General features: G+C 49.7%; 1 protein-coding gene across 3 annotated transcripts; it reads left to right on the forward strand.

Annotated features, from left to right (window-relative positions):
• Positions 1-1,608: 1,608 nt before the first annotated feature.
• On the forward strand, positions 1,609-11,148 carry FNDC5 (fibronectin type III domain containing 5). Of its 3 annotated transcripts, XM_081306217.1 has the most exons (7): positions 1,609-1,739; positions 3,401-3,715; positions 5,241-5,356; positions 5,845-6,043; positions 6,396-6,485; positions 8,523-8,656; positions 9,579-11,148. In XM_081306217.1, the coding sequence occupies exons 2-7, from the start codon at positions 3,493-3,495 to the stop codon at positions 9,615-9,617; spliced, it is 801 nt and encodes a 266-aa protein (XP_081162343.1). In that variant the 5' UTR covers positions 1,609-1,739; positions 3,401-3,492; the 3' UTR covers positions 9,618-11,148. The 3 variants fall into 3 exon arrangements, with proteins under 3 accessions (XP_081162343.1, XP_081162344.1, XP_081162345.1); XM_081306218.1 differs by lacking the exons at positions 1,609-1,739; positions 9,579-11,148 and adding an exon at positions 9,247-9,572; XM_081306219.1 differs by lacking the exons at positions 1,609-1,739; positions 9,579-11,148 and adding an exon at positions 9,023-9,572 and having other exon boundaries at positions 3,425-3,715.
• The last annotated feature ends 4,231 nt before the right edge of the window (positions 11,149-15,379 follow it).

Consider the following 15,379-nt stretch of genomic DNA (forward strand, 5'->3'; position numbering starts at 1 on the left):
ATCATGGCCATTCCAGATTTTTAAGAGGAGCCTTTTTGCCAGGATGGTGGAGCAGACCCACAATCCTAGCTATCCGGGAGGCTGAGGCAGGGGAGGGGGGTCACAAGTTTGAGGTCAGCCTCAGCGACTCAGTAAGACCCTATATTAAAATAAAATGGCCCGGTGTGGTGGCGCATACCTGTAATCCCAGAGGCTCATGAGGCTGAGATAGGAGGATCGCAAGTTCAAATCCAGCCTCAGCAAAAGTGAGGCACCAAGCAACTCAAGGAGACCCTGTCTCTAAATAAAACACAAAATAGGGCTGGGGATGCAGCTCAGTGGCTGAGTTCCCCTGAGTTCAATCCCCAGTACCAAAAAAAAAAAAAAAAAAAAAAGCAAGAAAGATTGGGGATGGGGATGGACTTGTGGCTCAGTGGTACAGTGCTTGCCTGGCATGTGTGAGGCCCTGGGTTTGACTCTCAACACTGCATATAAATAAATAAAAACAAGATTCCCTCAACAACTAAAAGAAATTATATATATATATATATATATATATATATATATATATATGATGTAGCTCAGTGGTAGGGAGTCTGGGTTCCCCAGAACTGCAAAACACAAAACAAAGCAAAAAGAGGGGCCTGCCTATTCTACATGGTTTCCTGGGATCTGGCTTGGGCACCTGCAGTCTGAGTTAGGTGCTAAGACTTCAGACAGCTCTTAACACCTAGAAGGTTCCAAATGCTAGTGGCCCCATCAGGTGCCAATGTGTAAGTGACCAGCCAACCCCCAGACTTCACAAATATCTGTGAAGTTCTCTAATCCAAATGGAGGTCAGTGAGTGTACCTTAGGAGGACAGAGGCCCCCCAGATTCCCATTCATGTGTTCATTCATCCTTTAACTGCTGTATTTACAGACTGTTGCCCAGAACCTGGCATATAATAGCTGCTCAGTAGATGTATGTTAGAATAATTAATTTATTCTATACAAGCAACATTTACTGAGCACCTACTGCATGTTAGGTCCTGTATTAAGAGATGGAGGACAGATGGTGTACATAAAGCAACTGGAGCTGTAAGCCCCCTTCCAGGCTCACTAGGATGCCTCTAAACCCTCCCAACTCAGCTCCCACTGGCTGCCAGGCTCCAGGCCCAGGGCTTCTTTCAGAATTGAGGTGTGGCCCAAGAACCCCATGCCCCATAAGACCTTAGATGGCTGCATCCCACAGCTACAACTCCCCAGATCCTACCAGTCCTACACACCCGCTCCTTCAGCCTCCTTTCCTCCTCCCTCCCAAACCCTCAGACACCGCCATCTCCCCCTCCCAATGCCCTACATCTGCCTGAGGTTTTACCAGGAGAAGCCAGCAGATGGCGCTGAGGCACCCCTTTCCCTAGCGCTGGACCAGAGGCCAGACCCCACCAGGACCCTCTCCCTCCCTCTTTTCTCTCCAGCAAGGCCAAGAGTGGATTCTGTGACCTCCAAATAACCCCTTTCCTCCCTGCTGGCTCCTATGATGGAGAAATGAGGAGGCTCCAGTTGCTCCTGCAGGCCCTCTGGCTTTCTGGGGGGGAAGGGAGAAAGGTCCCTAGGGGCCAAGCTGCAGCTGGTGGGGCGGGGCAGGCAGGGCAGGGCAGGCAGCAACTGGCAAGACAGAAAGAGAGAAAGAGAGAAAGGAGAGAGAAGGTGCTCTGGCTCCCAGCTTCTATCCCAAACGGGTCGACTTCCCAGCTGAGGCTTACCCCCAGGACAAGAGGTACGTGGGGGGAAGGGGGCTTGGGGTATGGAGGGACTGGGTAGTGAGATTCTACAGCTCAGTGAGAACCCCTGAGTCCCCTCCCATCTCAAAGTGACCACGTAGAAACTTGGGGGGCAAGGGAAGAAGTCCTGAGTGGGGCATCAGGAGGGGAGGGTTGTTCCATTGCTGCTCTGATTCATTGTGTGAATTTACACCAAGCTCTTCCATCTCTGAGCTTCAGTTTCTTATCTACAACCAAAAAGGTGGGGGAAAGACCCCGAAGACTTTCTGTGAGATAACTGTACGAAGAGTCCCCTTTCCAAAGAGGGTAGCTCTTCCAGGGCCTCTGGAAAACTCCTAAGATAGAGGAACGCCCTCCCAATAGTAGAAATTAGTGCGGGTAGGGAATTTGTTTGGACAGATGGGTGGTCTTTCCATGTCAGGGACCCTGGGACACTGGTCCCTAACTTGTTTTTTTGACTGGTACTTGAGGTGGAGAATGTCAGGATTGAAGGGGTGGGGGGAATCTCTTGCTGCCTGGTACTCCAGAGGTCCTCTTATTAGGGAGAGGGTCATGAGTGCAGGACAAGGACACCTCTTTGCCCCCAAGATCAGAAAAGGAGTGGGTTGGCCAGGAGGGTGTGTGCTGGCAGAAGCAGGCCTATTGATGCTCACAGGGTTATGAAGCAAGGGTCATCCAAGCCCTTTCATTAGCTGTGGCTGCCTGCTATGTCTCCAAAGCCCTGAGCACTTTAAAGCCATTAGCTCAATCACTGCTTACACATTCAGTCAGGCCAAAATGGGTGTGGGGGGCTGGCCTAGAGCTGCCCCCACCCCCACCCACACACACTGCTCTTAAAGAGAGATTGTTCCAGATGTTTCCTGGTTGCAAAGGCCCTACCACACTACCTACCACAGGAAGCTTCTAGAATATCAGGGATCCTGGGTATTACTCTGAAGTCAGTCTGGAGGGAGAGACAGTTGAGTAAAGGCCAACTTTGGGAATCAGAGCAGCCTAGTTTCAAATTCTGACTGCTGTGGAGCCTTGCAGGAGCCGAGTAGCCTGTCCAAGTTGCAGTCTCCACCTGTGCAAAAGACACACAATAGAGTAGCACCTTATGGAGCTGCAGTGAGAATTAGGCCCCCCAAATGCAAGTAAAGACCAGCACAGCAGGGTGTCTGGTACCTAGCAGATGCCCATTATTGCTCATTAGGGAGATTAAAAAGGCAAAGGACTGGTCTGGGGTTCCAGCTAGACTAGACCTCCAGTGAGCCAGAGTACTGCCTTCTGGGTCCCACAGTAAACACTTTGCACTTGCTGTGGTCACCCCCGTCCCAATTATGAGTACTCCTCTCTGCTCACTCCTGCACCAGGTAGCAAGACCGCGGGTATGGGGGGAAGCTCAGGGTGGAAACCCCAGGCCACTTTGGGGTGGGGTGGAGGCACAAAGGAGCATTTCAGTGGCTCTGTCCTCCCTTCCCCTTGGGAAAGGGCAGGGATGGGGGGCTAGGTCAGGTCTGGGCCGGGGCTGACCACCGTGTGGACACCGGGAACCCTGCTGCTCCAGCACCCGCGAGAGTGAGCCACGGGGCCGCCAGTCCGGTAAGTCCCAGGGGCGCGGGGGCAGCAGTCGGGGCGCCCTCGGCCCCTCACCCCGCCCACGCGCCTCTCCCCGCAGCGGGGGCGCCCCGCCCCCCGGGCGCCCGACGTGGACGCGGCCGCCGCCGCCGCCGCCGCCGCCGCGCGGGAGTCGCTGTCCGCGGAGCCGACATGCAGGCGGCGCGGGGCGGCGCGGGGCGGCCGGGCCGGGCGGGCCGCGGGCCAGAGCGGGAGCGCGAGCGGCCGCCGGGCACCGGAGCCGCGTCCCCCTGCGCCGCCCCGGGCCGGCCGGCCGGAGGAGCCGCTATGCACCCGGGGCCGCCGTGCGCCTGGCCGCCCCGCGCCGCGCTCCGCCTGTGGCTGGGCTGCGTCTGCTTCGCGCTGGTGCAGGCGGGTAAGGGGGCCCCGGGCGGGGGGCCGGGGGCAGGGCGGCGGGGCAGCCTCCCCTCCAGGTCCTACCACCTGGGAGTCCTCGGTTCCCTTCCTGCTCCCGAGGGACCTCCTGACTCACCTGCTCACTGCTCCCTAACCCGACCCCCGCGCTTCCCTACCTTCGTGACCCCAGACTCGTCCTTCAGCCTCCAAACCCTGCCCATGACCTCAGCCCTGGGTTTTTAGAGTCTTGTGACCCCTGATATCTTAATCCCATCCCCTGAACCCAGGTCTTTGCCTCAGGTTCTCTTTTTCTGGCCCAGGGAGCAGCTGAGGACACCAGTCCTCCCAGTTTGGGCCTCCTTCCCTGTCCTCAAAGACCTCTCAAAGCCCCACAGGACAACTCCACACATTCCTTGTGCAAGAGAATGAGTGATGGGAATGGAGACTGGCACCTGGGGGTGCAGGGTGGGTGAGGGTGGCCCCCAAGCCTGGTGCAGTGGCTGGCTCAGCCCCTGGGGCCCAGCCTCTCCTGACAGGTCTCTGTCCCTTCTGGTTGCGGCTGCCTCTGCCCATCTATCTGTCCATGGCTCAGCGCACTTGCTCTGCGGTCTCTGTCTGTTTCTAACCTTCCACTTGTCTGCTCTCTTGTTGTTCTGTGTCTGCCGCCACCTGTCTGTGTCCTTCTGTCCCTCTCCATCTTCATGTCTGGCCTAGCTCCTGGGTCTCAAGTCCGTTCATCTGTGGGGTGAAGGGTACTGCTTAGGCCCATGTCTTCCTCTTGCAGCAGCTACCTCTTCGGAGATGGACTTGTATGACTCCACTCCCCTCTTCTGGAAGGTTCTTCCTGACCTGACCCCCAATCCCCAACGTTCTCCCTCTTGCTCTCTTGACTGATAACCCATTCATCCTCTCACCCAGAAGGCCTTGCCCTGTCCTCTCTTCACTGAAGGGCTCTGCTCTGAGTGCTCCATATTCTCCAGCTCTTTCCCTCCCACCCGCTCCTTAGGGGGTTGGTGGAGTGTGGAGAAGAGACTCATGAAGACCCCTTCCCAAGTTGCATGCTGCCCAATTCATCACCACAATTCTGGGGGTTTCCTCTGTTGCCCCTCCCTCCCATCCCAGAGTTCAGGCCACCAGGCTCTTCTCAACCTCTGGGTCTTTCTCCTTCTCTCAAGGTCACTCACTTGACAGTGCAGGACTATAGAAAGAGCACTGGACTAGGAGTCCTTTTGACTGCTTTTCATCAAACTGATCTTCAGCTTCTGCAACCCTAGTCATTTGTCCCCTCCATGCCTGTCCCCCAGACTTTAACCATCCATGCATTAAATCTGACCCTGGCCCAGGCCCATTAATTTTTTAAGTGGGCCCCTAGTGGGGCTGGCCTAGGGTCAACAGGGGCTTTCATCCTATACACAAAGAGCCTGGAACTGCTTCCTTTCCCCTACGGCATGGCCTTCCCCAGGATCCCCCTTCTCACTTATGAAACTGGGACTAGGCAACACACGCAGGGGACACTCAGGCTCACGTGCCTCCCTGCCCTGCAGATAGCCCCTCAGCCCCAGTGAATGTCACCGTCAGACATCTCAAAGCCAATTCTGCAGTTGTCAGCTGGGACGTCCTGGAAGATGAGGTTGTCATCGGGTTTGCCATCTCTCAGCAGGTAACCCTTGAAGGTCCTTGGGAGGGAAGGACACATCAAGATAATGACTACTAGAAATGGAGGATGGTGGGGTAAAGAAATAGAAAGGAAAAAGAAATGCAGGGCCAGAGAGACTGGCAGCACATACGTTGCACATGTGACAGGAAGTTGGGGCCCTGAGGGAATTTGTTAGTGGAGAAGGGTTCAGGAGCTTTCAGCTGGGACATGGAATTCAGAGCATGGATCTGATCTCAGAACCACCAGTGTTTAGGACCTGGCTCCAATTTTCACTAGGTGTATGGTCTTGGGCAACTTCTCTAATCTCTCTGAAGATGTTTCCTTAAATATACAATGGATTTTGTGAGAGAAGGGGTCTGGTCAGAGCCCCCCAACGTTACCTGAAGTGACAGGATGATTGTGTTAAGTATAGGATTTGTCACTACTGGGAGGTAGACAGAAACAAGGTTGGTGTCTGGGCATTGACAGATGGCCGGTGCTCACTTTTGCAGAAGAAAGACGTGCGGATGCTGCGCTTCATCCAGGAAGTGAACACCACCACTCGCTCCTGTGCCCTTTGGGACCTAGAGGAAGATACCGAGTACATCGTGCATGTGCAGGCCATCTCCATCCAGGGCCAGAGCCCGGCTAGTGAGCCTGTGCTCTTCAAGACTCCAAGAGAGGCTGAGAAGATGGCCTCCAAGAACAAAGGCAGGCCTGGGGCATGCTGGAGGAGCAGGGTGGGGGCAACTGGGGCCAGCACAGCAAGTGGCATGAGGAAAGCACCCTCTCCCCAGTCCTCTCCTTGTCCCTGTCACCAAGTAAAGCAGCATCTGAGAGGGAGAAGGTTCACTCTAGTTCTCCAGGACACTGGGTACATAAACTCTCAGCTTTGGATAAAGCCTTATTGCTGCCAACCCAAGCAGACATCAGTGTGTCTCCAGGTCTCTCTATGTTAGGTGTGAGGGCACCTATACACATAAGCACTCATTGTCAAGGTCTTGGCCCTAGAGGAGTGATTGGGGGAGGGAGGAGCCCCAGACTAGTGTCTCTTTCTCTACAGATGAGGTGACCATGAAAGAGATGGGGAGGAACCAACAGCTGAGGACAGGCGAGGTGCTGATCATCGTCGTGGTCCTGTTCATGTGGGCAGGTAAGTCAGGCCTCCAAGCCTTTCTTATCTTTGGGATATCTGGGGGTTGTAACCAGATCCCTTCTCTCACAAAACCAGGGGTAAAGGGCTTGGAGAGATCTAAGAAAAGAGTGAAAAGTTTCTTGCATCCTGCCTGGGATAGCTCTGGGGGCCAAATCTGACCCCTTCTCTAATCCACTTACCCAAAACAGCACATTACTAGCTGCCTTCTAGCTCCTGTACATTTGGGGCATGGCTGTAGCCTCTCCTTCCTCTTCTGAGTAGTTGGGCCTCCAGGGGCTTCAGGCCTGGTCAGCACAGGGGAAGCACTGCCCAGCCTCAGGCTTGAGACCCTCTCCTCACCTGCCTGGTTGCATTAAATCTGACCCTGGCTGTCCTTCTAGACCCAGCTCTGGGCCTGCCACTATGGAAACTCCCCTATCCACCCACTGGATGGCCTCCTGCCCTTGTGCTACTGCATACTGTCCTCCCCTTTGACCCTCCTTATGTTGGGCTCAAGGCTCTCTCTTCCCCACCTGATGCTGGTCTATGAGCTCCCTAAGGGTAAAGTCCAAGTGTCCTTCATCTTTTTTTTCTCCTTTCTTCTTCTTCTTCTTCTTTTTTTTTTTTTCTTTGTGTGTGTGTGTGTGTGTGTTTGTGGTGCTGGGGAATGAACCCAGGGCCTTGTGCATGCAAGGCAAGCACTCTACCAACTGAGCCATATCCCCAGCCCAAAGTGTCCTTCATCTTTGAAATCAACTCATCTGACATTTAACTGACCGAACACCCCATTCCAAAGAGTAGTGTTACAGTCAGAACCAAGAAGAGCTCTGTGCTTGCAAAGAACTCAGTCTGGGAGAAGCCAGGCCCAAACTTAACTATAATTCAATGTGTGATGAGTGCAACAATAATACCAAGGATGGGGGCAGAGGAGAGGGTGTTAATTCTGGAGCTAGGAGTAGAAATCAAGAAAAACAGAGCGGAGATAACATTGGAGTTGAACTTTGAAGGAAGAACAGGTGCTCACCAGGCAGCCAGAAGAGAAAGGGAGTTCTGGGCATGATGTAGTCAAGAAACAAATTAAGCTCAGTCTGGCCCACTGTGGCTGTGACCTAGGAGAGAAGGCAGAGTGTGGGGGAGTAAAGCTCAGTGAGTCTTTGGAGTCTTCTGAGAAATTTGAACACATTGCTAAAGCCTGAATTACATGGTAGTTGAGAGGGCATGCTCTGTTGAGAAAGCATTGGGGGGAAAAATGATCCTCAGGGCACGTAGAGGACAGGCACTTGGGACAAAAAGCAGGAAAAACAAAGGGTCGTACAAAAGAGGAGGTTTGCTTGTAGCACATTATTAGATTTGGCACCCATAGTATTTACATAATCATAACTCCATAAGCATAGTGAATTAACCCAGAATTGTGGTGTAATTCTGTTAGGAGATGGAGAAGGAAACAGAGGGAGTTATTAGGCTTAATCTACTATGATGGGAAGTCAATGGATATTTAAAATAGATCATGAAATAACACTATAAATTCAGAGGTAAAAATGGGGAAAACATCTAGGATTAGAGTTGGTTGCCTTAATACTATCTTTCAAAAACTAGTGTTCACATATTTCTGACTTGATGAAACTAGACATTTAACAGGCCCTGGAGTTCCTCTCCCAGATGCACCGTGGTGTGATAATAATAGGTATCCTTGAGTTGTAAGGACTAAGTGAAGCTGCATGTGTCTGTACACAGCACAGGGCCAGGCACGTGCTCAACAAGTGCTGTTATTGTTTTGTTTTCCCCTAAAGGAAAAGGGAGCTACCAGAGGTTTACAGGAAGGGCGGGGAGGAGGCCAGATCAGGTACATGCTGTAGGAAGATCTGCCCAACAGCAGCGAGAGGGACGGCTGGTGAGAGAAAGGTGGAAACAGGAGCTGGAAGCTGGAGGCAGGCTCCAGCAGTGGAGCAGGGGAGGCCATCTGGAACAATGTTGGCAAGCCCTGATGAGGATGAAGCACGAGGCATGGCAAGTACTCAGCTCTGGCCTCTGACGGCTCCCGCGTGTCCTCCCTAGGTGTCATTGCCCTCTTCTGCCGCCAGTATGATATTATTAAGGACAACGAACCAAATAACAACAAAGAAAAAACCAAGAGTGCGTCAGAAACCAGCACACCAGAGCACCAGGGCGGGGGTCTCCTCCGCAGCAAGGTGAGGGCCAGTCCTGGGTGGCTGGGAGGGTGGCTCCATGCCTTGTGCGCTGGTCATCCCTGGACTGCAAAAGGGGTCAGCTCAGGGCCTGGCATGGCTGCAGCTGGGCAGAGCCAAGCTTGGCCACTGCCTGTGTGACACGGGACACTGCAAATTGATTTTGGATCCTCTCCTTTTGCAGGATGCCAGGCACCAGTAGTGATTAAAAAATAAAAAAAGAAAGAAAGAAAAGGCAGTGGCGGGTGGAGTTCCTGGTTGGTGTGGGGCCGTGAGGGTAGGAGTGCTGTACTCATTTCCATTCCTGCCATGCTACGTGTCTTGGCAGGTGTTTACCGCTGTACTTTCATTTCCTCTTCTGTAAAACAGATATGAAACCTTTTCAGTGCTTGCTCTGAGCAGCTCAGAAGAAAGACATTAGAGAATGTGAGAGGATTTCATGGTTCTGACGATGATTAGCCAACAAACATCTGGCCCTCTCTGCATCTCCTTCTTCTTCCATCTCCTTGTATCCTCGGGCTTACTGTCCTCTCTCTTGGCTTCTCTCTTTCTGGCGCCTTTTCCTGAAGCCTCTTATTAACTCCCATCTCCAGAAGCACCTCAACAATGTCCGTGGCTGAGGCTGTGCCCAGAGGCAGATCTGCAGGATGTGAGAGAACCCGCCAGAGGCATGACTCTGCTGGGGCAGACTGGGTACCAGGGCAAGAGGCCCAGGATTCAGTCTTGGCCACTCAGCTGAGTTTGAAAAGGCAGAGAAACAAGACTTACAGGCAGGGCTACTCTTTTCTTTCCACAAGGGACAAGAGCCTGATTTTTTAGGCTGTAACCCTGCTACTCCATTCCTCCTTCTGTCCTCTCTGTTTCCCACCTTTCAAGAAGTGTATTCAATCAGTTTTGGCCGCTTCTCTCATTTTTTCCCTCCCAGTTTCCAAACAAGTCCTCAGTGAACATCATCGAAGCATGACTGCCTGTCTGCAGGGAGAAGGATTTCATTTTTCTTCTCTGCTGGTCCCTGGGTCCTGGGCACAGAGAGAGAACTGACCGCAGCAAGGGAGGAGGCACAGTTCTTCCTCTTCCCCATCTTAGTCTGATGACAGAGGCTGAACTACAAACCCAAATTCTGCAAAAAAATAAATAAAATAAATAATAATAAATAAATAAATAATAAGCCACAAAACTAAAAGGCCTGGCCCCATCCTGGGAAAGGAAAAACTGCATGAGACACAGCCTTCTGCCTCCTCTCCTCTCCTGGACTGGCTTCCTCTTTGAGAAAATGCACAAAACCCTGGGAGATGACAAGTACCAAGACTGACTCAAGCTGTGTCTTTCAGACCAAGGCGCATCAGGGAAGCCATAGGGCTGCCATCAAGCCTTTTCTGGATCCAGCCATCAAGGACTTGTTTGGTGTGATGCACACCCTTGTGAGTGTGTATAAGAGGTCACCTGCTAGGTCTCTTTTGGAAAAAAAAAAAAATCAAAAAGTGGAGGGCACCACTCCAGAGGGCAGAGGTTTCTCCCAAGGTCCGAGCTCGTTGCCTGCATCCTGTTTTCTTTGACCCTTCCTTTGATGGTAAGATCATCAGCTGGGGTCTGAAGAAGACCTGGAAGGTACTTACTGACCCTGTCTTTTTTAGCAAGCATCTCTTGGGAGTTTCAGCAGTGCTGGCTTGGACAACTGAAAAAGCACATCCACGTCCTGCATCCTGGGGGCTGCTGAGCCACCCACTGTAGAATGGTAGCTGCTAGAAGACAGGCATGAGCCATTCACCACAGACAGAAAGAGCAGCCTGGCTGTCACTACTGGCCTCTGGGGTCTTCATATCTTGCCATCTCATCCAAGGTTCTGTGAAAGTTACCCAGGGTCCTCATGTCCTTCCCTAGAGCCTGAGTGGTGTAAGGTGACAGGTCTCTCCACTGCCCCTTACTGGTTTAAAAAAAAAAATGGTGCTTGATGAGGGAACCAGACTCTTCCCTGGGACTGACACATTATGGCTGCCAAATGCTTGCATAGGAAGAGGCGAACTGTGCATCTTCCGCTGGTGGCCAAGGCAGGGATGTGGAAGGTTGTGCCTAACACAAGCCTGACACACAGCAAGTACTCAGTAAAAATATGTTGCACTGACTGGTAAGAGCACTGGCCTCCTCCAAGCCAGAGAGCTGAAAGCCATCACCCAGTGACCACCTCTTCCTTTCAGTCTACAAGAGCTCTCAAGGCTGGGTCAGCCAGCACTCTGCTTTGGAGTGTGGCAGCACAGGAGTGGAGAGACAGGAGAATGGGCAGATGTCAGCAATACTAAGGGCTTCCTCCTGGGAGGGCATGGGGCTCCACTCATTGTCTTGTGACTTCCATCCCTGCTGAGTGGGGAGCAAGGCTCCTTAAGGGAGAGGTCCTTACCTCTGATCCAGTTAGAGCAATAATCACTTTTTAAATGTAAAATAAAAAGACAAATGAAAAGGCACATCCTTGTCTTCTGGTAAATGCCCAAATGTTGCCCTCTTTTTCTGGCAATTGGCAGCAAGTCAGGATGTGTGGAGGAGGGAATCAGTTCTCTCTTCCATTTTGGCCTGCAGCTTCTTAGGGACATGCCTGCCAGCCAAGCTGGAGTTGGAAGGGAATTCTTGAACAGATGGGGGTGCACGTGTAGGAGAAGAAAATAGCTGCTCTATCATCCTCTTTCTGAGGCTCCCCCAAGCCCAGCTTGGGCTGCCTCACTGCATAGGTATGCAGGCTGGTGCTCTGTTTTAAAAAACAAAGGACTTTTCTCACTGGACCAGGCTGGGTGCTTTCCCTGGCTAAAGGAATGCAGTTCTTATCTCCCCAGGGTAGGGAAGGAGGGAAGAGGATTTGCAAAGGCTGCTTTCAGAGGTTCAGTATTCACAGCTGCTGTTCTGGGCTGTTAAAGGAACATCAATGTGATCCCAACAGCAAGCTGAAAGGCAGAGAGTAATGATGCCATTAGCCAATGAGCAAACCACTAAGTGGGGCACCTCAAAAATTCCTGTTCAGAGCCAGGGAAAGCTTGGATAGAAAATGTCAGATGAGCAGGGCTTGGAGTAGGCTATTCAGAAAGTTCTGAAAGCAGAGGGAAGATAGGTCTCAGAGACTAGGCGGGGAGGGAGGACAGGAAATAAAGAGCACACAGAATTCTAAGCCAGCCTCAGAAAGGTACTCAGGCCCTCTGTACCCATCTAGTGTCAAATGATTAAAAAAAAAAAAAAGCCTCAAGTCAGTATTATGTACAGTGGGGCTCAGGGAGCTCTATTAATGGGGGCTTCCTGTCTTCAAATTCATCTGTGCCTCTGATACATAAAAAGGGTATGAGGGAAGAACAAACAAGCTCTCAGTTTAAGTAAAATTCCATCCCTTTCCATTGCCTCCCTAAACAACTACTGGTGCTTTTCCTGAATCAACTGTATTTGCATAGTCAAACCCCTGCAGGTAATGAACATGGTCCTTTCACCTCTCACATAGATCCCACACTTGGGAAAGGCTCTGACAGCCCTTTGGAGACCAAAAGACCTTATTTGCAAACCACAGTAGCCTGTAGGAGGAATGCTGGTCCCAGAGGCAGGGGACACTGCCTGGTAACCAACCAACACTTCAGGCAATCACTTTTCTGAGGATATCTTTGGTTTCCGTTTTACCAAAAATGGTTAAGAAGAGAGAGGATTCTCAGAGATTCTTACAGTAGGGACCAAGGGGGCAGTCTCCCAGAAACGAGGGGAACCCAGGGCCTCAGGGGAGGGAGACAGACTGGTGGATGTTTCTGTGGGCAGGAGTCCTTCTCTCCTCCAACTCCTCTCCTTTTAACCCCTAACTTCTTTGTATGGGCTTCCTCTAGAATCCTTTAAAAAAATTTCTAATTCAACTTTTTACAGAAATCTGCAGCATCTTGTCAATCCATTTTTGGGGGGGGGCAGGGGGTACCATTGACTGGTACTTGACCACTTGAGCCACATCCCCAGCCCTATTTTTTTTTTTTTTTGAAACAGAGTCTCCCTGAGTTGCTTAGCACCTCGCTTTTGCTGAGACTGGCTTCGAACTCCTCATCCTCCTGCCTCAGCCTCCCTAGCCGCTGGGATTAGAGGCGTGCACCATTGTGCCCAGCAGTTGCCAATGCATTTATGTTTCAGATTTCTTCTTTCTCACCCTCTTTAAACTTATTTGGCAATTTTTGAATTATGCTTTTAAGAAGTAGCCCCCAAGAACAAATTACTTCTATAAATGGACACTGCCTCCTCCAGCTCCAGCCGTACCAATAAAAAAATATTCCTAAGCATGCAAATGTGGCTTGAAGCTAAATTGAAGATCTTTGTATACAAATGGTTCCTTAGTGATAACAACATTCCAAGATTATCATTTGTACTGCATTCAAAATTACCCAAAGATCACATTCCACTTCCTTCTCAGTGGGTGCTGGGGAAGGCTAGATTATCTGTCTATGGCATGTTCCAGTTGTTATAAGAAGAGAGCAGGTGGGAAGGAATGACAAGGCAGGAGCTTGTTCATTAAGGAATTCCAAAAGTGACCAACTGACACTTCCTGGTGACAAGTGGAAATTTTTTCCTGACAGGTGCTCTAGCATACAAAGCAAGCATACCCTGGACTCAGCTTAGGAATAATTCTGTTCTCTCTTAGAAAAGAGGACAAAAACGGGAAAGAACACTATGAAAAACAGGGAATTCAGCTTCCTAGTTTTAGGTGGTTAGTTTCCCTTTCTGTGAAAGCTCAAAAGGGATCTTGTTAGAGAATGAGTCCATTCCTAAGTCTTAGACAAGGTCCATTTCTCCTTTTTCCATAACCAATGAACTGAGGGTAAGGAGCACCACCATTTCAGATAATTCATTCTGTTCTCTGAAACCTTTGCCGCCTACAGAGTAACACATTGCTAAAAAGGAAATAATTACCAAAGGATATCAACACCTGACAAGAACACAATGGGTATGTGTAGGTCCAGTACCTCAGACTGAGACAAAGAGTATCCAGTAGCTAAATACTTAACACATTTATATTAAGCCTCTTGCCTGGACTCTCTTGGTTTAGAATATATGCACTTACATAACTTACAGAACAGCATTCAAGTGAGCCTGTCCAAATATATTGCTCTCTATTTTCTAAGCATGAGTTGAGATTTTAAAAGCATTGGCTAATATAGGTGACCAGCTATTATTCCGTGATCTTTTATCTTTGCTCCTGGGGGTAAGTCTAAAATTCAGGATCTAAGGAAAACTATCTCTCCCACATCTATCCACACTCATCCAACCTTTACCACAGGTTCTTAGAGCAGAAGTTTCTAGAAAAGTTGGGTTAAGAACACTCATCAAGGGGCTAGGGTTGTGGCTTAGTGGTAGAGTGCTTGTCTGGCATGTGTGAGGCACTGGGTTTGATTCTTGGCAACACATATAAAAAAATAGATAAAGGTCCATCAATAATATATATATATATATATATATATATATGAAGAACACTCATCAATTTTGTACTATTGATTCTGGTTTCTCACATCTTCAAAGGGAGACTGTCATGGAGTAGTATGGCTTCTTCATTAACCAGTGCCAGCTCTGGAAAAGCAGAGCTATACCAGCTAGCCACACAGCCATGGGAAATGAGCAAGGCATCCTGCCTGCCTGATGAGGGCTGAGCCATCTTCCCCTTCTGCAAAAACAGCAGCACAGTGATATTTCAGGCTCTCCCTATGTCAGGCTCCTGACATGCATCATACGTAGCTGCAAATCCCAATCATTTTCAACATTTCTTAACTGCTGGGACACCTTTTTCAACACTGTAATTTACCCTCAAGAGAAAAAGGAGCAAAGCACCCTTGCCTTCCCAGAACCATATTCTATTAAATGCCACCCCCTTCCCATATCCCACTAATCTACCTACGCAAAAAAGGAAAGCAAATAACCCTCCTCCAAAGCCCGCAACAGACGGCCACAGTACATATGCCACTGACAAGAACTTTTATTTCTTTTTAATGACATTAAACACAACTGCTACAGGGAAAAAACATGATACAGAGGAGGCACCAAAACTTCAGTTTCATAATTGATCCTGACAACAATGCAAGTAAATCAGGGCCTGTATTAGATGCAGAACTACAGGTTATTTCAGGCTCCTTACTTATAAGTAAACTATTTAAACAGCACATTTTTACTCTGCTTTGTCAAGACCCCCTGTGGTGATAATGTCATCATGGATGAAGAAAGTTAGGTAGGCAGTTAAATGCACATAAAGATTACTCAAACTTAAAAATACAGCAGGAATTCCACCTGAAATACTAGACTTAGAGGGCAACACCAAATACAAGAGATTTGTAGCTCTGAAAAGATTAAAACTCCAGATTCTACCCACTACCATCTTTAAGGCAAATATGCCAGATAATGAGTTTTCTTTGGCTTTTTTTATCTTAAAGAATACCATGTTAACCACTAGAAAACAACTCTCTCCTCCCCCAGTCCAAAAGATTTAATTAAGCTGCTAAAGCTTTGGAAAAACAGAATTATATGAGCTAAGAGGAAATGTGATTGTCACATTGTCTAGTTAACCTGTCACTCATTTAATTTGGCAAAGGCAATGCTCCTATTACACATTCAGTCGTAAACCCTCCAGTACCAGGACAGGAATATGAATCTTAGAGTTCTGCCTAAGCAAAAATGCTGTCTTTTCACTCCTGGGTTGTTTGTGGGAACTAGACTGCTACAATGCTAGCTATTCCAGCTACA

Source organism: Spermophilus citellus (genome assembly GCF_964194105.1).
Source record: "Spermophilus citellus genome assembly, chromosome: 9".
NCBI classification, from domain to species: domain Eukaryota; kingdom Metazoa; phylum Chordata; class Mammalia; order Rodentia; family Sciuridae; genus Spermophilus; species Spermophilus citellus.

Excerpts from the sequence above, each read along its gene's own strand:
- FNDC5 (XM_081306217.1), top strand. The coding sequence starts at position 3,493 with ATGCAGGCGGCGCGGGGCGGCGCGGGGCGGCCGGGCCGGGCGGGCCGC. Across the intron at positions 5,357-5,844 it reads GGTTTGCCATCTCTCAGCAG|AAGAAAGACGTGCGGATGCT; the intron begins GTAACCCTTGAA and ends TCACTTTTGCAG. Across the intron at positions 6,044-6,395 it reads GATGGCCTCCAAGAACAAAG|ATGAGGTGACCATGAAAGAG; the intron begins GCAGGCCTGGGG and ends CTTTCTCTACAG.